At 45.4% G+C, this 23,729-nt stretch overlaps 1 protein-coding gene across 4 annotated transcripts in view; it reads left to right on the top strand.

The window, feature by feature from the left end:
• DENND4C (DENN domain containing 4C) overlaps positions 1-23,729 on the top strand; it is a 2,555,958-nt gene that overhangs the window by 1,664,601 nt on the left and 867,628 nt on the right. For all 4 annotated transcript variants that reach the window (XM_069625964.1, XM_069625963.1, XM_069625962.1 and 1 more), the window contains exon 17: positions 3,354-3,560. In XM_069625964.1, the coding sequence (XP_069482065.1) occupies positions 3,354-3,560 (207 nt within the window). The remainder of the gene's footprint in view (positions 1-3,353; positions 3,561-23,729) is intronic.

The raw sequence follows: 23,729 nt of genomic DNA, 5'->3' as shown, positions 1-23,729 counted from the left end.
GCACAAATATTTTCTGATTCATTTACTGTCCGAGATAACCCTGTTATTGCCAATTATCTGAGGGATATATGTTTAAAGAATTCCAAAATGCCACAGATTATTGGCTCACATCAAAGATCGTTTATTATGGGTCATAGAAATTTCATTATCACTAATGTGGCCAAGCCAGAAATGCCCGAGACCAGGCAGGCCTTACAGAATAAGGTCCTGGCCTGGCTTCATGGAAAAGTTGCCCATTGATTTTTATGATGCAAAGATCTGAAACTCCTGTGTCGGATCCAGCTTCCGGAAGTGTGCTCTGAAAGTAACACTGGACTGGTTGATGTCCCTGGACCTTCAGGATGCCTACTTCCATGTGGTGTCAATCAATCTCAAACACAGGACAACTTTGAGGTTCATGATAGGGTCATCCCACTAGCAGTTCAAGGTCCTGTCATTCAATCTTTGTTCTGACCTAGGGTCTACTGGCAGTGCTTGTGTGATATTGCTAAAGGTAAAGCATATATCTTTCTATGCCCGGATGACTGGGTCATCCGAGCTGGCTCCACAGACTGGGTGTTGGCATATCTGTATGCAGATGCAGCCTGTTGCACAGTTTGAGTTTCTACCTGAACTTCAAGAAGTCCCATGATTCCAAGTCTCAGCCCCTCTGATTTAACAGAGCGTTTGTGGACACTCACCTTTGTAGGGCCTCCCTCCCAAGGATTGAGTGGCCAGATGACTTGTGTCTTCAAATGCTAGAAGCCAGCCCTGACCCGTTTGCATCTTCTGGGTCTCATCGCTTCAAGCGCTCTGATGGAGCGTGACAGCTATGAGGTCAATTCAGTTGCTGTTCTGTCAGTGGTTGCAGATCCAGGGCAACATGTCGGACCTTTTGCAAGTCTTGAACTGCTTGTTGAGGGAGCTTGTATGCTGGTCCCTGAGAGAGAACCTCTGAGATGGGCATTGCGCTGGCACCCTTGGCCCCAACTGACGGTCACAGATGCGTCATTGATGGGCTTGTGCGCTCACTTGTTGGACCTTAGGTTAAGCGGTCTTCGGTCACCAGTGGAAATCTGAGAACATATCAATTTGCTGGAGCTACGGGTAATAAAGCTAACCCTGGTTACTTTGCTTCATTCGGTGAAGGTCAATGTGTGCTCTTTATCACAGACAACAGTGGCCATGCACTACCTCAAAGTCAACAAATGTGGTCATGCAGGGTCATTGCCTCTGTGCAGAGAAGCAATGCAACTGTGGTTCTGCTGCTCTGGAGAAAGCAGTATCTCTGGCTGTAGGCTGTCAAGCCGGGACAGAGAATGTCATGGTGGATGCCCTGAGCAGAAAGATTGACTCCCCTGATAGAGCTCTGCCATGAACTTCTGGAGGAGATCCTCTCTTTGCGGGGGACTTCTCAGAATAACGACTTTGCTTCCAGTGTGAATTAAAAGTGGGACTTCTGCTGCAGGGAATTTTCTCAGCAGGGACCCCTGGGTGATGCATTGACGGTTGAGTGGGACTTTGACCTTTACTGTGCATTCTGTCGATCCTAGTAATTCTGCTAGTTCTCAGGAGACTGACTGTTCTGGAATTCCTGCTCTTTGGCCTGTATGGGCCTACAGATTGGTACCATAAAGTGGCACCCGGCTGCCATCCATCTTTGAGAGGAACCCTGAGCATCGCTCTTTCTTCACAATCCCCACTGTTATGTAGTCCTTAGTGGTCATTTTGCAACCGGTTTCCACCATGTAACTTTGTTATTCATACGTAGGATTTTAATTTTAGTTTTGACTTTTCTCATAGGATCTCCGTTTGAACCTTCTCAGTTGTTTTCATTAAGGTTACCCAACCTTAAGATGATCTTTCTGTTAGCTATCACTTCCGTGAATTAAGTTAGTAAGATCCAGGCGCTAGCTCTTAAACTCCCTCCCTATCGCCAACACCCCTTACTTGGTGTTCTCAGAGGAGATGGTGGCTTTGACAGTGGGACCAGACTTCCATCTTTCTCAGAAGATCCATCTTCCTTTGTTTTTTCCTATACCTCACCTTTCTGATATAGGAGCTATTCCATTGCTGGACCCTGTGCAGGGCCTCAGCTACTACATCTATCAAACAAGGGACTGCAGGGAAAATGACCAGCTTTTTGTGCATTATGCTTATGCTCGTGCAGGGTGGGCTGTGACTAAACAGACATTATCAAGGTGGATCATACTCTGCATCTGAATGCTACTATCTGGCTGGAAATGATGGGTCTGATTTCAGAGCCCATTCGACTTTATTCCACCTCTGCCCTGCAGAGGGGGTACCTTTTGTGGATATTTGCATTGTGGCCATCTGGTCCTTGCTGCACATATTTGTCAAACATTACTGCTTGGACCCCCTTTCAAGGCAAGATGCTGCATTCGGTCGAGCAGACCTCCAGAGTTTTCTGGTCTAGCCAGCGTCCTCGCTCTCCTCCAGGTTTGCGTACTGATATGGGAGTCTCATAGATGAGGAGTCTGTGGGTGGAAGGCATATTTAGAAGAACAAATTACTTTCCTCTCAGTAATGTTCTTTAAGGTGGATGTTCCTCCCACGGATCCCTGCTCGCACTCCCAGCATGCCGCTCTTAGCAGACAGCACTCACACTGCATCTGTTCTGCTGTCCTCCAGTGGCTGAGCGCTGGTGGGAAAAGGGTGGATCTGTAGTCATGGGTCCTAGCTCCATATATACTAGCACTAATGTCCTGTCTGGTGCGTAGAGTGGAACCGCACTACACCTCCTGGTTGCAAAAAAGTTTCTGGAGGTGTCTGGCACTGGAGATAGAATATCATAGGTGAGTACCTGGGCGGAACATCCATCAGAAAGAAAATTACTGAGAGGTATGTAATGTCTTCTGTGCAATCTGTTGATTTTACTGATTGAAGGAATGCTACAAAATAGAGGGATAACTTTCAAATAAATGCTAAGCCTGGATTTAAAGGCCAGGTTTATAAAATTGTAAAAGTTTAAATTTGATAGAAAAATAGTTGCTAAGAACATGTTTGTTTATCCCAAATTTGGCATTGATCTATTTTCTGAACTGAGTTTCGTTTAAAGGAAGCATTGTTTTTGATTCTTCATTTTAAAATGGCAGACAAGATAACATTATAGATCACCTTGGTTACTGGATTATTGGACACAGATCATAAATTAATCAGGACCCAATTACCCACTCTATAATTCAAAACCCAATCTAGAAGTGTGGGTGTTGACTTGGTGATCGAAGCAACCCATTTAATTTCTTCTCGTTTATGAAGAAAGCAGTTTAGAATTTGGTCAATATGTGGTATTTCTTAATGTTTCATATTTGTAAATGTTTGTCCTGTAAACACTTGTTTGATTCTACTTGCAGGAGATCAGAACTGCTCAGAAGTTAGCCAGAAGATATTACACCAACCCACAGCAGTGGGCCAAGTGCCTCTTCAGCCACTGTTATAGCTTGTGGTTCATTTGCCTGCCGGCTTACGTAAAGGTTTCCCATCCCAAGAACAAAGCGCTGCAGAAGGCATATGATGTGCTGGTTAACATGAGGAAAACAGAAGTGGAGCCACTGGATGAGGCAAGTATTTCCATCTTGGGAAAGGAGCAAAATTCTGTTGAGGAAAGTTTGTGTTGAGAAAAAAGAATGGAATTTAAGAAACTTCTATTAACTGTAACATGTGCTTGTATATTGTATTGTGATGCCTTACTTAAGTACGCCGTCGGCTACAGTGATGTTTTCTTCTTTTCTTGATTCTTCTCTTCCTGTCTCCTATGACATCAATGACCCAATCTACATGACTTTCTGATTTAATTTGCCCATATTGGGAGAAATATTGATTTGAAACATTTAATTTTTCTGACTTTGTTGGCTAACTTTGTGAAAATGTCACAGCGCCTCTACGTAAAACGAAGCCAAACAATCTGTTCTGTGAGTTGGTGCCCACTCAGGAGAGTCTACAAGCATGTTTTACCTCCTGCTGCTATACCGGAGGAGAACTAGTTATTTGCATATCAGTCTGAACCCTTCCAACAAGGACTGTCATGCACAGAATTTCCAGGACTATTATCTTCTGAACAAGCATACCAGATGCATTTAATTTGTTTGATTTTGTTTTTATTTTTTTGTTTTTTTCTAACCACTACTCGTGTATTATTCAGGGAAGTCAACCTTGGTGGGCCTGCAAAGGTTTGAACCAAAAGTTGTAACTCTCTCTTTGAAATGCAGACAAGCAGTTACGCTGACATTTAGTGGCTATGAGAGGTTGGTGCAACATACAATTGACACACACCAGAGCTAGGCAAGCATTAGAATGTCCACACAGGAAAATGCAAAAAATACTTATTAACATAAAATATGCTTAAGCAAAAAGACACTAAAAGGTAAGTACATCAATATCTAAAAATATGCAAAAAATAGTGTGGTGCCCCATACGGGAACACACACCCCACTTCAGGATCTACAGTTTCAAAGAATAGGTTCAACAAAGCAATACTGCAACCCAACCTAAAGTGTGGCGTGAATGTCGTAAATTGTATATAGGCCTATACTTTATAAGGCAAACCAGTTTATTTAACATAAACTTCAGTACGATTGCTACCATCAAATCAATGTGTTTAAAGTTCAAGGTAAGTAAATGAGTTCTTGGACTCTTTGTAAGAAAGATGGTTGATGTATGAGAGGCAATCTCAAGAATTTGTAATAAAGTTAAGTCTGATCTCCCTTGAAGGGAAGGGCATCTGCTATCCCAATGCACCAGGAGGACCCCGGGAAGGATGCACAGACTCCAGTTCCACCACCAAAATCAGGTGCGGATAGCTGCTGGACGACTTAACATCAATGGACAAAAATTAGGACTGGCAAGGCACCAGAATATGTATGCACCGCAACCCCTAGAACACTGAATTGCAAAACCATGCATTCTTGGAAGTGAGAGCTGTTGGGGACAGATGTCCTCTTCATTGGTAGTTGCAGATTAGGTTGATGGTATGCAGGTGTATTGTTCACTTTCATTGTTTGGTTTGGATCTGGCTGAGTGGCGACTCAAATTTTTGGTTCCCAAATTTTGAGATTCATTTCCGGCTGGACGGACAAGACGAGGAAATTGTATCAGGTGAAGAAAGCATTTAAAAGACCCCTCTAGTGGCCAACCGGCATGAGGAGGTAGCACCACTGAACTGGGACTCGAGAAGACGTCCCTCTTTAAACAGAAAGGAGCACAAACAGGTGACAAGGATCGGGTCCTATGACAAGGAGGCCCTGAGGTTTTCAGCCCCAACGCCAGAAGAGATCTTTGCTCAAGGATGCTTTCTAGAGGGTGCAGGCCAAAATACAAGCCCAGTCGCTCTTCCAAATTCCAGGAGGACAGCAGGGTTGTTCTAAGTTCTCACTAATACAAGGGAGGGACCGACCAGGTGCAGGTATCCCCTGTCGCAGAAGAGGTAGGAAGAGTTTCATCTGGCAGTGGATTGTTCTGGTCAATGTAGATTTCCACTGCAGTCCTCCGTTGTCACTCTGTGGTCTCCTGGCCCTTGGATTCTTTGGCTCCAGTTGCTTAGACCATCTCCCAATTTCCTAAATTTGTGGCTGGGAGTAACTGCAGGTCGTACAACATTCAAACAGATGGTGACTGTCCAATAGTGGGCAGCCAACTGCTCCAGCTACCATGATATGGGGCTGTAACGTGTGTTGGGGCCAAGCAGCCCCTCTACCCACTTCTGTGCACACTGCCCATCTTGCCAGCAGCAAGGGAAAGTGCATGATCATATATAGCCCTTTCCAGCTCTGGAAAGGGAGAAAGGCGGCCAAAGGGAAGGTTTTAAAGAAAATGAGAGGTAGGCATCTTGGACCACAATTGTGGTAAGAATGCATGGGGGCATGCTAAGGGAACCAAAAATGGTTAAGAAGTACCGCTGTCACCGGCCCGCCAGTATTGCACTGAAAAGTATGTACTAATATACTAAAAAGAAAATAAAGGGAAACCGTGTTACTCAGCCCTACTCCAATAAGGGGAGTAGCATTGCTACACCAAATAAGGTACATGTGGCGAACATACATACCCTTCCACTGGTATGCAGACGGATGCACCAGTGCCCCCAAAACATGGGAGTTGAACTTGGGAGTGAGGTTGAAGATCTCGCTCCACAAAAAAACAGTCCAGCAGTATACAAGCCGTTGTAAGATATTTGGTGGGACAGAAGTAGGTGGGCAAGGTGTACAAAGAAAAGGTTTTCTAGTTCCAGGAGATTCTTGTACTGGCAGCATCAGTGGCAACAGCTTAGCTTACCGCCTGCAGCCTCCACAGACCCTCATAAAAACTCAGACATGGCACAGTCAATTGAAATGGTTGACCCCCCCCCAAACAACAAGTAGAAGATCAGGATAAGGAGATGATGGAAATGTGGTTGTTGAAGTCTGTCTGAAACACATCCTTCAAAAAGAGTCAGGAGAACCTTTATACGCCAAGCCCGAGCTAAAGGTCAAACAACTGAAGACTATCTTAGGGATATAATGGATGGGGTGGTACTTTCCCTTGGGAACATTAAACTGGGAATGAAGCAAGACTATGCAATGGTAAAAACGCACTTGGAGGATCTGGAAGCATGAGTCTTAAGCTCTGAAGACATGATTTTAGATTTGTAAAGGTAAGATCTTAGACTTGACTCTGGAATTAAACATTTCCAGTAGAAAAATAACAGAGCAGGAATAAGTCCCACAATCAAATGTGAGGATGTTCAGTTTCCCTGAAGATGTGGAGAAAGGAATATTTCTCCACAACCAATCACTTTTTAAATGATTATGGCAAAGATGTAGTTGTACAAAGGAAAACATTTTCAGAGGTGTATCAAATAGCCAGAGTGAAAAAACATGCGTATTACATGGCATACCCATCTTTTTTCAAAATAGTGAATGAAAGGATCACTCGTCCATTTACAGACCATGAAAAAGTAAAACAATTTCTTGAAAGGGGGAGGGATGGTTCCCTAAAGAAACTGCATATATAGATGTTTGGATATATACAAATGAGTGCAAAGTATAAATGTGTTGTACATAAACATTAACGTGTATTCAACTTATCGTGAAGATTTGGTTCCTTTATGTATTTGATTTATTTAATGTTTGTCCCCACTGACTATCATGGGGTTAGGATGACCCCGAGAGAAAACACAGTTTTGGATTGAATATTCAGTTTGGGTCTCTTGTTTATTATCCAAGCTGAGTGTGATGACGCTCTTCAATTGCTCCACTTTCCGCTCTGGTTAGAGCCTGATGTGCCCTTTATGTATCAAGAAATCCTTCGGAGCAGTGCATGCAGGCTGTACCTCCCTTGTGGCCTGAGGTCACTGTGTTTAGTTCCATCGACTGGCGTACTGTCTCATTCACTGAGGTATTTGGGAGAGTGGATGTTGTAGGGAGTGGCTGGCTCTTCATAGTATGAATGTGACAGTATGAGGATGGGGGTGGGGTGAACGGCAGCAGATAGACTGGATTGGGTATACATCCCTTCCAAGGAGGAACAGCCTGATGTGGGGGTCTTTTGGGGTCTGATTGAGATGGAGATGGAGGTTGTGATATCCATTAGCAGAACCCATTTAATGCACATAATTGTCCATAGATTTGTACATCTATACATATATAACAGTGAGTCTCCAGAGCTGAATTAACAGGTACCTAATTGAATGTGCCCAGATAAGATACATATATTCTGTCAGCAACTCAAATGTCAAAGAAGTTACTAATGCCTTAAAATGAATTTGAGATTAGTAAAAGAAAAAAAGGCATAGCAATGGAAATAAGTTGCTTTGTGAAAATATGGGTGCTTTCCACACCCTGTCCTATAGTTTAGGTGGTTTTGGCATGCTCGATTTGCTCCTTGTGGATACAACTTTAAAGAGATATTATGTTGGGTATCAAAGTAATCTGCGGGAAGCAAAGGCAGAGAAGGATTGAGAGTTAATGGTTAATGGTTTGACTGTGCATTTCTTAGTAGATAGGATGCTAGTTGCAAGCCTGATCATATCATGTTTGAGTTACAGTTGGTGTGATTTTGTTTTTAGGTTTTATTATTGTTTCTAGGCGTATGCCTTTTATATTGGAAAACTACATAATTAAGTTGGCTCTATATTTATTTCCTTTATTTAATCATCTGGGTATAGATTATATACACATGTATTGTTGGTCTGATCATTCATGCTTAGTAAAAAAAAAATATTTTCTGCAGTTAGGGGGTGAAAAAAGAAGAAAAAAGGCATGAAAAGGGTTGCAGAAAAAAGGGGGAAAAGCTCATTAATGGGTAATTTTGTGCCGTGGAATTACTAAATAATTAAAAATACTGAGTTGGAATGTAAACGGTGCAAATAATCCAGTGAAGAGTAAACAATTGCTAACCTTCATTGGTGAAAGAAGGGCAGATATGGTCTTTCTCCACGTGACATCTCAAAGAGAGGGATGGGGAGTATACAATAAGGAAACGTGTAGTTTTGGAAGGCGCTCCAGAGTAGTGAGTTTGTTCAGAACAGAGTTAAGATTGTCTGTTCTACAGTGAAGTGGGACATTGAAGGATGTTTTGTGGTGGTTAATGTAGTTGTGGAGAACAGACCACAGGCACAGATTGTGTACACTCAAGGCATCTTCTTTGAGGCATTAAGTGGGGTATTGTCAGATTTAGGGGCTTGTGAAATAGCAATAGTAGTATTTAACACATCATTGCATAACAATTTGGATAAAACAGGAGGCTGTATATCCCATTCAGCAAAACAGCCACCAACGATATTCTGGAACTCCAAGGTACCTGGGATATAATAGACATATGGAAATCGTTTCAGGTAATAGATTGGCAATTTACCTTTCACTCTCCACCACATGGGACTTCATCAAGGATTGACCTGCCTTTATTTTCTAGGCATGTGTTTTGGGTCACATCGGCTGAGATCGGTAGGACACTAATATCAGATCACGCTCCAGTTGAGGTGGTGTTGGAGAAGTCCTCTACAGGACATAGTGATAATCGTTGTAGATTGAATACTCTATTGTTACTTGATGTTGCATTTACAGAAAATATAAAACAATGTGCAAAGATAATAATTATCAATGAATCAGTCAGATAACTTTATTTGGCCGTCAGGCCTTCAAAGTACATCCTAATCACAACAAACCAATTACGTGGAGTCAAAAATACATCATAGTATATCAAATAATAAGACACATGTTATGACACCCAAATCCTTTTGATTCCATATCACAGTTCAAGATTCCACAGGCCTGAGGACACAATATTTCTCATTTGCCCTTCTCCCTATTTGTGTAAGAGTTGTGCCAGATTGGGCAGGGTTGGACAGAAAATTTACAAATGGGCCACCAGCTCTAAAAAAATAAAATATAGACAAATTACAATCCTGCTATTTGCCATCTGGCCATGACTCTTGGCTCTACCCAAAAGACCTTTGCCCACTCTTTGGTCCCAAAATCCAATTTTTACTGAGTCACATGGGTTATCAGCCTCATTCTGCACTCTGTGGTAGCTTGCTATGGCTTCCCTGGTCACAAAAGTACAACCCTTTACGGCTTAGAGCCAGTGCATGCATTTATTTACTAGTGCATCCCTTGGTTCACGCTGGCCAGAAGGCAGTTTAGATACCCCATGATGAAAAACTGTGTGCCTTCTTGGCCCTCCCTGGTCTTGGCTGATGGACAGGTTTTCCCTGGGACAGAATCTGCATGGTTTGTTTTCCATTATGCTGGGGCCTTTCATTCCCACTATACTTATATCCTGGAGACTGTCCTCCCATACAGTCGGCATGGTGTTATGGATAGGAGCCTTAATGGTTTCCCTAGATGTAATCGGCTGGGCAGATTGATGATTAGGTTTGTAGTGGGTAGTAGCCAGGGGTCACAATGTCAAGTTTATAGCAATCAGCCTTCTCTTCCATGGTCAGGGAACCATGTGTGCCTGGCTTTATGGGGCAATTTGGGGGTGAGTTGCAGAGCCCCTTTCCCCCTGCACTTCCACATTCTCAATGTCACTCGGCCTAGTAAGATAGATTTGTTCCTCCTTTGTACCCCTCCATTGCCTCGTTGCGCCCTAAAACACTTGTGTATGGGCGTGATATAAATAAAATATATCACATATCATATCCAGTGGGTCTCCTCAAGACTCGTAGCAGTTATTTAATATCTGGAAGTTTGAGGAGCACTTGTCTGCTAATGCATCCCTGGATGTGTGGACCTCCTTAACAAGTGGTTCAGAATTAAATTCAGTGCTTTGATCGATTGTCTTGGGAGCCCTAATTGGAGTTAAACGGAGGAAAAGAGAGGAGGTGGTAATCATATTCTCACTCCAGGTGCTGCTGGTAAGGCTAATAACGGGTTTATCTTCTAGCACAACATCAGTCTGAGTCCATATGGGCCTTTAGGCCTGGGGGCTCAACTTTCTCTGCAGAGATGGGCATGAAATAGCCCTTGGTGTGACAAAACACTGACAATGGTTCAGGGATTAAACAATTGTTCTGGAGAATGGAATAGAGGGGTGAATCCCCCCCCCCAAAACTCCCCTGATCAAGTGGGGGTGACAACTTGCAAAAGAGGCTGCTCTAGCATTTTCCTTCACTAGTGCTGGTCGCAGCACTGTCCCGAGGCTGTCCAGTTCTGATAAGGGTTGGGAGTAAAAATGGGGAATGCTAGCAGTGGAAACCAAGGGGACAACAGAGAGCTTGTGGTGCGTGGGGGTCTCGGCCAGGGTTGGTGGTAGAGGGCCATTTGCACTTCCAGTGGCTTTATCTTTGTCATTAACTGGGCAAGCAGGGGTTGCTAAGGTGATTAGCAGGCCTTCATTTTTAACCGATTCATCTTGGTTTTTAACACTGGGATTTTCTTCAGGACGAACACCAATCAGACCACTCAGACTGCTAGTTTTTTTCCCCTTCATAATGAACTCCTGTGATGTTTATTCCCCCCTATCCCCCTCCAAGGCATTTTGGTTAAACCCCAGGAACTGATGTATTTCTTCATTAGAGAGTATGCCTCCATTGTGATTTTGATGGGGGCTGTATGCTTTTCCTACGGAAACAGTTTCAATGTCACTCTCCTTATGTCCTGGTGGGTGGTTTTTCGCCCTACTGCCAGGATCTTACACTTGTACTTGGGCTCTGCACAGGCTTGCATAACCAGCGGGGAGATGGGATGTGGGCAGTGGTGGTGTAGGGGGAGTGCGGTTGAAGGGGGCTCCATCGCCTCCAGGAGAAATGTGTCAGTGTTGCCAACATGCTGGAATCCAAGATGGCCAGTGCCTTACTTCAATCCCCAACCCGCTCTTTACCCCCACTCCCCCCTGGCGCCCTTTACCCACGGTAATGAAGAGGAGGAGGTGTGGCCTAGCGCTCCGGCGCTGCAGACCCTGGATTCCCTTCTGGGACAAAACGGCGGCCCCAGTGGGAGCTCAACACCCTGCACCCTTTACCTCAATTAATGAGGAGTCAGACAGATGTAATCATAGTGTGGGACACATTGAAAGCCACATTAAAGGGGTAAAATAATTAATTTTGCTGTTTAAAAGCGTAAGCAAAGAGAATTATCATTTCCGGGAACCAGTCCATCTTAAAAGTTGCATGGATAATAGACAAGTCCTGTTGATAATTGATGCAGACAAAGTAATACAGAGGGTAAATTATGAAATATGTGAGGCATTTCAGGCCTATTATGAAAAATGATATACCCCAGAAGAAATGGTGGCAGAACAGGAAATAGAATTTACAGAGGACACTGATATCCCCAAAATGAAGGTAAGCGATTTGAAACTTCTAGACAGCGAAAGAACTCCAGAAGAAATAATAGAAGCCATGAATCTCATTAAGGAGGGGACAATTCAGGGTCCAGATTACCCACCCTCTGATTTCTATAAAACATTTTGCAAAGAACTTCCACTAGTCCCAAAAAAAGTATATATCGCCATAATTGGGGGAAGCGCAATTCCCCCATCTCCGCAATTGTCTGTAATCCAGGTAATACCTAATTTAGGGGAGAATCGTAAGGATTGTGCCAATTACAGGGCAATCTCTTTATAGAATCCAAAAATAATATTATTAGCCAAAATTCATGCCAGGCGATTAGGTGAACATCTTCCTAATCTGATTGATCAAAACAAAAACCAGACAATTTAGGAGGGACCTAATATTTCTGAAAATGTACTTTAACTAATTGATGTATTATACTTCCATAAAACATCTGCAGGGGCTAGTGCTGCAATGAGTATAGATGCAGAAAAAGCTTTTGACATTTAGTTGGCCCTATTTGCAGCAAGTATTTTGTGAGATTGCCTATGGCCCTAATTTATTAAGCCTTTTGACGCTCTCTATACGAAAGTCATACCATTCTCATTAAATGGTGTTAGCTCAGATGTGTTCCCATGGTACGTGTCAGGGAAGTGTACCATGTCCTCTTATTTGATTTGTTTATTAAACCCCGTGACTAGGAGTGCCTGGCCCTTGAGGCAGGGGTGGGCAGTGAGTCACCAACAATGCCCCTCCCCACCATGTCCATGATTAACAGCAAAATCCTGCCACTCATGGACATGGTGTGGCTGCACTGAATGTGCAGCGGGGAGTGCTCAAATGAGCCATCCCTGCTGCACCTGTTTAGTGCTTGTTGTCCCAGGCATCAAACAAAGGTGGATTAAACCTGGCTGAAAAGGATTCCTGGCAGTGCTAAGAAAGAATAGTCCCCATGGCATCCTTTTCTTTAGAGCCAGCCCTCTGTCCTGTCCCTCATACAGGCCAGGGTGAGATCAAACTTTGCACACCCCACCCCAGTCTGTGCAAGAGATGGGACAAGGAGCGGGAAGCTGAGAGAGGGGTCAGGTCTCAGTTCCAGTCTCTGAGCATTGACCACACTCCAAGGAGGGAGGGGTCAATGCTCAGATGCTCGGCAGGAGGATATAATGTGGCTGAGGTCCCACCCACATGCAGGAACTTGGGAAAGGGAAATGAAACCAAACTTCTATTTGGTTTAGTTTCCCATTAGGAAGGAAGGACGGAAGGAAGGACTGACTTCAGGCAAATATTTTATCTATTTAACCTGCCTTGCAGGCTAATTACAAAGGCATTTGCCGAATCGGCAGTGCCTTTGTTAATTAGCTTGAGATAGAGACTGAGTGCCGCCTATATTACTCTGCATCCTACTACTTTGACTCAGAGAGAATAGTAGCAGTATGTAGAGGTATATAGACTGCACTCTCATGCAGCAGCTGTTGTGAGCCTACATGAGGGTTGGTGCTCCCAATCCTCATAGAGTCTAGATGCTTTCTTGCTTCTGTTTTTATTCATCATTATCCCTGAAGACAGAACATTTGCTGTCTTTAGGGGTAATATGAATATAATGGATGCAGGAAAGCACCTGGCCTACGTCCCCTTTATCACCTTGCCCTGCACACTGAGAGACGCGCAGTGTGCAGGGACAAGGTGATGAAGCAGTACAAGGTAAATCTTCCTTCATTCCTGAACAGGTATGAAAGAAGATTTATTGCAGTTACTGGCCACTTGCCTCACAGTATGTTCTTAATCAGGTTGGCTGCACTCCTGCATTATTGAAGTTTTTAGGGTAAGTGTGTATGAATTAAAGAATAATTTAGGGTGCTGTGGAGAAAAATATGACTGACACAAAAGGTGTCCTGTTTAATGGACACTCCCGTCCCCTGCGCACCTAGTATGATCAATCAAGACAGTCAAAGTTCAATCTGGTAATAGCCAGAGTCAATAGTAAATTCTTCTTAACGAACAATATTAAGAAACAGACATTTATGAAATCAAAATATAGTGAGTACAATAAATATAACAAACCATAAAATTGAACTCTGTGTTTCGGGAGATTCCCTTCTTCAGGACCAAGTAATATTCTCAAAAATCTTCAAAAGTTTCAATAATATCTAAAGGTAAACTTAAAATGTATTCTCAGTTATTTTGTGTCCAAGTGTTCAAAAATTACATTCAAACATATTCTCACATGAAGTCCAAATATTTGTCACCTGGCTAGCTTGTGCCATGTGCAGTCTACGAATTAATTTTCAAAAAAGACATTCTACACATCTGTGTTAATCTTCATAGTGTATTTTCGCAATCTTGTCTCTAGAAAAGAGAACAAGGGCTCATAAGTAGTGTCAAAAAAACATTAAATAGGTAAGAAATGAGAAACTCAGTAGTTGTACGTACCTGTCCATCCATCCATCCATCCATCCATCCATCTATGTGTGATGACTGTTTAATACTTGTAGAAGAAAAGTCATACCTTAATTTAGGAATTCAGTCACCACCTTTATAAGGCAAATTTAAACACGTGATTTTGAATCTTAAAGAATTAAAAACATTTGGGAATGAGGCAAGGTCCTTTTTAGTATTCAGGATAGATAAGACTTAGTGAGTGTAGGAAATCTGCACAGTGCTGCTTGTCCTAATAGACAATGCTGTGAATTTCAGAGTGCAGCAACATGTCATGGGGTGTCAGCACAGCACTGTGCAGTCAATGGGAGGCAAGAGGCGAGGCAGTGCAGTAGGACCAGAGTGATGGAGAGACAGGCTAATACTGCTTTCTTAAAGGCTTTGGGAAAGGAGTTTCACGTTGCTTGCAGACATATGAAACTTCTTTCCCTATTTCCTAAAGACACTTTCCGACCTAGAAAATATCATGCCTGCCCCCAGTGCCTCGCACGCACACTAATTATCTGTGCATGCGAGTCGCAGGGGTGGTCCAGGCGGGAGGCTTGACATTTTGTAATGGGCATCTATGATAGAAGCCTAGTAAAAAATATTCCTCACGCTGAGCCGCCTCAGTGCCTCGCACACAATCACATTTTTAATGAATATGAATGTGTGCATGAGAGGGGCGCTGGGTAAAGGAATGGCATTTTCTTTACTGGGCATGTATGATAAAGGAAGCATTAGTGTCCAATGCAAAGCATGTGATTCCAAGCGGATCCACAAGCCTCAGAAGTGTTATTACGTGGCTAGACTGGCATTTTGGTGCAACCACGTTGGACATGTTTTCATACTATTGCATGGCATTTGTAATGGTAAAGGCAACTGGAGTATGTTATGTGGGGATACTGCTATACATCGGCAGAACAAGCGTGAACATATTTCCTTATAGTATCATTACTGGCAATATCCTCAAAGCAAACATGAGTATGTTCTTATATGGGAATACTGGCATATAGTTCTGCAGCCAGCATGGAAATGTATTGGCACAGCCAACATGAAAATGTTTTTATACTGGCATGTATTGTGGACACAAAGGCATTATGAAAATGTGTTTGAGAAATTCACCTGTTCACTGTTGATGACTTGCATCTATTGCATTTTACTCTACAAAACCAGTTGCAAACTGTTGGGCTTTTTACCCAATTTTTCAAAAAGGTGTGCTGTAAAATGCACCTTTTTAACCCACAATTTTAAATATGTACTCGGGGGGGGGGGGGGGGGGAACCGTAGGGGGTAGAGAGACCCCACCCCTGAACCATCTTTGATTTGGTTGGACTCCCTTGCTACTCTCAGTTGATATGGCATATTTAAGGTCAATATTTACGCCCCTCCAATTAAAAATTCACCAGCCACCACTGGCTATTGTAAAGGTTTAGAAGGACTCTGGCGCACAGGTGGCATATTTGGGGCTATAGATTTTGATTAGCAAACTAAAGCAAGAGCCAACCTATCTTTCCTTATTCCTGAGAGGGCTTTCACTGTCGTAACTAAAGATCTAAGGTGATTGTCAGGATGTCTGTTAAAATAAGTGTCCACTGTGCTGTGTCAAGAAAACACTCCTATAAATACAGCAGCACTGTGCTGATCCCAGGAGAATGCCTTCCTTCTCCTGGCGTTTGGTCTCCATCTCAAATTAGCCTGGGGAATGACTCCTTTCCCATGACTTGTTGAACCATCCTACTAGTCCACGTTACCTGAAGAGTGACTCCCTTCTCCTGATAGCTATTACAACCAGGGGAATTACTTCCCTCCCCATGTCTTCTCATTAGGTTTCACACAAACTCTTCAGTGTTGTGAGGGTCTGCAACCCTGGTTTCTCTTCTTCTTTGGTTTGGCCTACTGGATTCTCTTCCATGTCAAGTACTGCCACCAGAAATAAGACTTGTATCACTCTCTTGGGTTGAGTCCCGACCCCAGTTTCTCTGCCCCTCTTTATTTCTCCTTGGCTGCCTCGCTTGCCAAATACTGACATGAGGAAGATAATTCTGCTCGTAATCTTGGCACAGGGTTTATGCCTCAAGTACTTTCCGGCCCCTACCTATCTATGCGCCTTTCCCATTACCTTGTCTGCACCCAGGATGCATGGCCAGTGCTTCCTGGGATCCTTCTCCTGCTCGGAGTGCTGCATAGACTTCTCTGCGTCTCAGTTCCTTCACCTTGCGGATCTCCTCCCTGGCCGGTATGGATGCTGCTTCTTTGTGTTCTCGTCACTGTATGCCAGCCTCCCAATCCTGTCTGTACGCCGTTGGGTGAAGGAGTCCTGTTGTCCTTGTGACTCCGGCCCTAAACTGCGCTCAGCGCCGTCCTCGTCTTTGTGCTTCCCAGGTTCACAGTCTCTTGTCCTGGTCGGCTGCGTGTCTCCGACAGGCAGTCCTTCTTTGGTCTTTATTGTGTAAGTGGGACCCCGCCTCCGCAGAAGTGTACACCACTGCAGTTCCTGCTTAGTATTGTTCTTCATTGCTCCTGTGTCCCACCTCACCCCAGTACTTGTATTGCCTATGTTCCTGATGATGTTCTTCGTCTGAGTACTTTCCAGGACCTTGAGGTAGCCTACTTAACAGCACATAGTCCTTGTCTCTAAATAAAAGTGATTAGCAGAGGAAGGAGAGGCTAGAGTGTGTGGGGTTGTGATATTCCTATAAGGGCTTCACTCTAAATGATCATCCTTCCCAGGGGGACTATCGGGTAGCAGCCTCCACTCCCAGCCTCAGGGGAAGGGGTCCCTCCTTGGGCAAAGTAACAAAATCTAATGATTCATCACACTATCCAAATTCGAAATGATTCAGAGATTAAAGGAGCGCAACGTGGCGGCTTTATGTCAAAGGTCTATGGTAAAGGTAATTCTTTATGCAGATTTGTTAGTTGTAATTCTTTATGCAGAGCTTATACACAGGTGAAGTGCTTCAAAGCACTTCAAGGCAGGAAGGGAGCAAGGGAATACAGTAGTCATTATAAGGCCTTGAGGTTTCCGAAAGATCTAACAAAAAAGTAACTAGTGTAGTAGGCCTAACAGTATTTCACCTAGGGCAAGTGCATGAAGTGTTTCAGGCGCAACCAGGTTAGGGGGGAGGAGACAAAGGGGCGACAAGACAGAATTTACTAGGCCTAGTAAATTCAGGTCATGCAAGTGTACGGACGGAAGTGCAAGGGAGTGGGGAGGGGGAATAAGTGTGTCCAGTCCAGAAAGCTGAACAGATTTAGGAGAGAGATGGAGGAGTGAGGCGGAGAGAAAGGAGGGTATCAGGGGAGAGGTAGAGAGAAAGATGAAGAGAAGAAGGTCTTGAGTAGTTTTTGGAACTTATGGAGCTCCGGCTCAAGGCGGAGAGAGGCAGGGATGCTGTTCCAGAGGGAGGCACCTGCAGAGGATAAACATCTATCCCCAAATATCTGCTTGGAAAAATGTCTCCCCCGCAAAGAGTTGGAGGACGATGAGCGGAGGGCTCTAGAAGGAGAGTATTTAATCTTGATCTTGCATCCTGAAACTTCCTTTCAAAGGTTTATAAAAGCACAGGGCACATTTGGGAGGGTCTCTGAATTTAAGGTCAAGACATTAAAAACAGAGGTTTTCCCTGTAACACGTTCATGCCATAGACGATTGTTTGGGGGCATAAAACTTCATTTGGCCAAGAAAGAGTTGAAATATTTGGGAATTCAAGTGACTAGAGACATCGGTCATGTTTTAACGTATAATATCCAGTTAACAGACTGAAATTTGAAGTCTGTGTAAGAAATGGAACAAACTTAATTTTACTCTTTGGGGTAAATAGGAGTCCTCAAAAGTCCCGGTATGCCAACATTTTTCTTTTTAATATGGTATCAATTTCACTGTCCTATATTAGGTTTTTCAACACCTTTTTTTTCGGGTGAAGGAAATAAAACCAAGATCCCTTTGCAAGTATTGTAGTGCCCTGTTGAATCAGAGCGGCTTTGAATTTCGTGAGGGAGACAGTACCATAGAGCATATTCTCTACGTAATGTGCACCAGTGTTTGTACCACAATAATGCCTTTTGGAGTAACATATACCTACAATGGCAGTGTCTTGTTGTAAACGTTCTGTTTGTGACCTTCTTCTGACAGTCTTCCTCCACTTTGAAGCGTTGTTTTACATATTGCATACATTTTGTTTTTATGTTTTCCATCCAGCCTCTTTTCCTAAGTCGTTCTTTTCTAAGCCATCTCAGCGTGATAATGCAGATTTCGAGCAATAATGCCAGTTTGACAAATTTGATATTCAATGATCTTTCATCTTTAAATACACCCAAAAGACAGCCCATAGGATCCATGGCTGCATCTAAATATACCATCTCCCCTAAAACAATGATAATTTCATGCCGAAACTCCCTAATTACATTGTATGACCACACTAGATGGTAAAAATCTGCTTGTTTCCGCATCGAGGGCAAGCATTGCTCTTGGATGCATCAATTATGTGTAAACGTTCAGCTGTACATTAGGTGTGCTGTATATATTTACAGTGCATCAGGCAGAGTCTTGGGCTCATTGAGATATTGCGGGTCAAAGATTTCTAACCCTAGTTCTGACATCTCTGGTTGTAGATCCATGCTTCACCCATGGAAAGTTATATGCATTACCCAAGACTTACTGCTGTGCAGTTGTTCATAGTCGTTGCGATAATACTTACTGGGGCGCTGGGTGCGGACACTAAATGCACCATCGCATTTGTTTCTCGGGTCAGGGGGAAGTCAAAACACTGTTTGCGGATTGTGAATCAAATTCTATAACATTGCCATCTAATCATGTAACACATTGTTCTACCTCGACTATTTCCTCAATTAGTTTGAAATCCTCACTGGTTAATAGTTCCCATCTTGTAATGTTGTTACCATACCAAGCTACTTGGCCATACCTAGAGTAATGCAGTGATTTCAGTAGGAAAGGAAAAGAAGAGGAGGCGCACCTAGTTCTTTGCCCACAGTCTTCCACACGCACCAGGTGCACCCAACCGGGTTTAAACCTACCAGTAGGTTCTTAATCACATTTCTGATTGCTGTATTAAGGGCAACCGGCTCAGCATATATATGATTTCTATTTCTGCATGTGGGAAGTCTGTTTCTAAATTAAACCAATGCATTGCGAAATATGCTTGTGAGACCCATTGGTACTCTTAAGTTTCCAACGATCAGACCACTGGTATCATATGCATGGGTCAGTGTCTTGCATAGTACCCTCTGTGTTTTGTCAGCCCATACTAGTAAAAGTAGAAGTTTATCAAATTCTTTGAAGAAATCTCTTGTTAGTACTATTGGTAAGGCTCAGAATAAATATAAAAACTTAGGTAGTATTAGCATTTTAATTATTGCCATTGTACATGCCATGACTAGCGATAGCGTTAGCCATATCGGAATTATAAATAATTTCAACATTCCAAAAGAAAGTCAACAGCATCTCTACTGCAATCACCAGCACGTTTTGTGGGCACCCTCTCTCCATATACCTCCGGTTGTCATCCCCCCTCCCGGTCAGTCCACTCTTGTTCCATTGCAGTCTCTGAGGGTGCATCAACCCCGGGCTTCCGCCAATCCAGATTGCACAATTAAATACTATTTGTGGATCCCATCTGTCTTTAGGTTTAGCACAAGGGCAAACAACCATCCCATATTCAGTTTCCATCTCATTACAATAAAGTATGCCCTCTTTCCATCAAGCCTTTGTTTTGCTTCGTAGCTTATCTACGATTTTTTTTGCGCTTTTTCAGCTAAAAGTTTGATTTTTGTCAAATAAGAGCCAGTGTGCTCTGTCATTTCTTTGACCGGCAAGGGAGGATCCGTTTGTTGGCATCTTTCATGACCCCTCAAGGGCCAGAATCGTTAAGTTTTCATCGCAGATTCAAGAAGGCCATGGGACGTACACTGCACGCCGAACCAGGTCGGTGGAGAAGGACGGAGGTTCTCTTCAAGCTCTGCTCTAGCTGTGGATGGAGGAATGTGTATGTAGAGGACAAACGCTCCCAGTGCCTCTACTGTTTCCATCTGGATCGCAAGGAGGCAGATTGGAAAATTTGCCTGGGATTCACGAAGCGCGCCATCAAAGATCGGCACAGCAGATTGGCGGTGTGGCTCAAGGCCAAGGCCTCTACCCCGTGCAGAAAGCAGGGGCATACCTCACCCAGGACCGGCCGGTCCTAGGAGCGGGCTTCTAAGTCCTTTGAGGGTGCTCCATTCGTGGGGGCCCAAGACAAGGCCAAGCACTGCAAGTCTGTTTCCGTCCATTTCCGTCCGTGTCGCAGCACAAGCTGGTCCCGCGACGGGCAGGGCGCGATGATTGTCCCCATCCATCTTAAGCCATTGCTCCAGCTCCTCTTCGAAGTGGAAGTCGGCTAACCCCGGGAAGCTGCAGGAGAAGCCGGAGAAAGCCAAGGCACAGGGCAAGGTGTCCGACCTGCCCCTGAAGGCCCACGTAGGCCAGGAGAAGTCGTCCTGGACAATCGAGCTGGTGGCGGCCGCCCTCTCGAGGGCGAAAGGAGCAGACACAGTCCAGGGGACCCCTGTGATGGCCTGAGTGGCTCTTCATCCCAGGCTAGAGGCTTCGGCCAAGCCAGTGGAGAAGACACCAGAGAAAAGGATGCCAGCCTTGAGCCCGGCTGCGACGCCTCAGGATGCAATAAAAAGGGGAACGCTTCTTCGGATGAAGAGGATGTGGTGTCACACGGTCCAGGAGGACGTGGGGGAGCGACGATGACTGAAATGCAGAGGATGCAGACGGTGGACCCGTCAAGGGGAATGATGGCAGAGCCGATGCGATGTAGGCGCTAGGCCGACAAGGCCTACTCCCCCTCCCAGGGACATGTCTCTGGACATCCTGTCAATACTCCACACGCTGGTGTCTCAGATTCAGAAGAGGATGCCGACGGCAACCCCGTTGGCACCGGGCCTTTCCGAAGAAGAGGAAGCGGCACCCCACGCTGCCCTACACACCATTCCGGGATACCGGGACGGACACGGCGACGACTGGGGTGTTTCCCCGCCATTGAGAGCGTCTCCCCCCGGATGAAGTGGGATCGGTCCAGTCCATGGTCGCCCGCGCTTCTGAGCTCTTGCAGCTGACGCCAGAAGAGACCAAAAAGGAAGGGTTCCTTTGCCAGCGCCGGGAGGTCAAGAGGAAGACCATTCTGGCAGTGCCTTTCTTTGACAACGTTTAGGATTAGGGCCTGGCACTGATGAAAAATCCTGCCTAAACTCCGGCATAAAGAGACAGGGTGGAGAAGAAGTACCGGGTGCCGGAGTCTGCACCCAAGTGCCTGCGATCAGTCTTCCCCAGACATGGTCGTGTCAGCGGCTGCAAGGAAGAAGTCCTCAAATCCCCTGTCTTCAGCCTCTGTTCCCCGAGGGGAAGAAGTTGGACTAAGTAGAAAGGTGATCTACTCGGCGGCAATGACGGTCAAGACAGAAGACGCTCTGGCGATTCTGCCCAGATACGACAGGAAGCTATGGTGCAAGATGGCCCCGCTGCTGGAATTCCTCACCGATAACAAACGGCCGAGGCATTAGAGATCCTCCAAGAAGGCGAGTTGGCATCCGACCATGCCATCACTGTGGCTATGACATCGCGGACACAGGGTTCCATCAGATGGGGGACGGTGTCTGCCTACGTAGTCGTGGCTGGTTGAAAGCCACCAACTTTCAGCAGGAAGTTGCAGGCCATCAAGACCGACACTGAGACGGCCCGGGCCCTTGGCACGCTTAAGCAACACTGCCCTACCTTTCATGCCTCAGGAGGGAAATCCAGAAGATTGTCAAAGGGTTTTTGCGGGGGATCATCCTTGTACCGTCAGCCCTCCCAATCCACGATCCAGGAGACCTACAGGGGTCGTTCCAAGGCGAAAGTCGCAGTCGTTGCTCCCAAGGTGGCATGCAGACCCCGAAGCAGGATTGAACCAGCCAGGACATCGGAGCCTCACCCATGAACCCCAGTGGGATACCGGCTAGTGGACTTCGTCAACGAGTGGAACAAGATCTCTAGCGACCAATGGGTACTAACGCTCTCGCCCACGGGGACACTCTAGAATTCCAGCTGAAGTGTCCTCGGATACCACTAGTGGCCAGGCAGGAGCAGCACATCCCTCAGCTCCTGCAGGAAGCACAGGCCATGCTAAGAAAAGGGGCGATAGAGCTGGTTCCAAAGCGACTCCGGGGCTCTGGAGTCTACTCCAGATACTTCTTGGCAAAGAAGACCGCTTGCTGGATTCCTATCCTCGACCTGTGGCATCTAAACAAGTTCCTAAAGTCCCAAAAAATTCAGGGTGGTCACGTTGCAGCATGTGCTTGGCCAACTGGAGGAAGGGAACTTCTAATGTCGCTGGATCTGGAGGATGCTTACTTCCACATCCTCATTCCCGAGAAACATCCAAAGTTCCTACCCTTCGTCGTACAGGCAAAGCACTACCAATTCAAGGCCCTTCCCTTCGTACTGAAGTCGGCGCCCAGTGTGTTTACGAAGTTCCTGGCACCAGTGGCGGCCCATCTGCATCTGCAAGGGATTTACGTCTACCCGTACCTCAACGACTGTCCATCAGGGCCAAGTCAAGGTAGATCGCCGTCAAACACATGGACAGGACCGCCCGGCTGCTGATCGATCTGGGGTTCTCCGTGAACTATTCAAAGCCCTGCTTCATTCCATCACAGAACGCGCTGTTCCTGGGGCCAAGCTCAACACGGTCTCCTGCCTGGTGGACCCCTCGGAGGAAAGAATCGCAGCCTTTTTGTGCAAGGTGCAACGGCTGTTGACACTGAAGATCGCCATGGTGCCGACCATCAAGTCGCTGCTCGGCATGATGTCGTTGTGCATTTACCTGATCAGACTGTGCAGGTTGCGGATGCGACCCCTTCAGGAGTTCCTGGATGCTCAGTGGGTCCAAGTGTCCGGAAGCTTCATGTACATGATTATTTTCGATGTACAGTTCCGTCGAGCGATAAGGTGGTGGGGCTTATGCACCAACATCGCTGTGGGCACAGATTTCCAGAGCCCCCCCAATACCAGGAGACGGTGACCACGGACGCTTCCCTGGAGGGCTGGGGGAGAGCCCACACCAGACGTCTCCACGCCAGAGGCCTGTGGCTAACGGGGGGAAAGGGACGGTCTGCTCTTTGGTCACACCTTCTAGTCAAGGAGTTCCTCAAAGGACTGTTTCGATTGTTCCTGGCGGTGAAGGTGCCCGTACCGGCGTGGGAACTCAACATGGTACTGACAAGGCTCATGGGGGGGGCCCCCTTTAGGCCTATGCATCAAGCGCCCCTCAAGTTCCTTTGGTGGAAAACAGCTTTTCTCGTGGCCATCACCTCTGCCAGGAGGGTAGGTGAGATCCAGGCCCTGTCCTGCAAGAGGCCTTATCTGGCTTTCCACAAACCAGAGTGGTGCTGCGGACGTACCCCTCCTTCATGCCCAAGGTTCCGTCGGAATTCCACCTCAACGAACCTTACCTATGTTTTCTTTTCCAACACCTTAGTCGCCTGCTGAAAGGACTTTGCACTCGCTGGATGTGGCGCA

This window comes from Ambystoma mexicanum, chromosome 6p (genome assembly GCF_040938575.1).
Source record: "Ambystoma mexicanum isolate Mex_15411 chromosome 6p, UKY_AmexF1_1, whole genome shotgun sequence".
In the NCBI taxonomy this organism is placed as follows: domain Eukaryota; kingdom Metazoa; phylum Chordata; class Amphibia; order Caudata; family Ambystomatidae; genus Ambystoma; species Ambystoma mexicanum.
The sequence above is the reverse complement of the archived record's forward strand: the minus strand, read 5'-3'. Positions and strand labels throughout refer to the sequence as shown.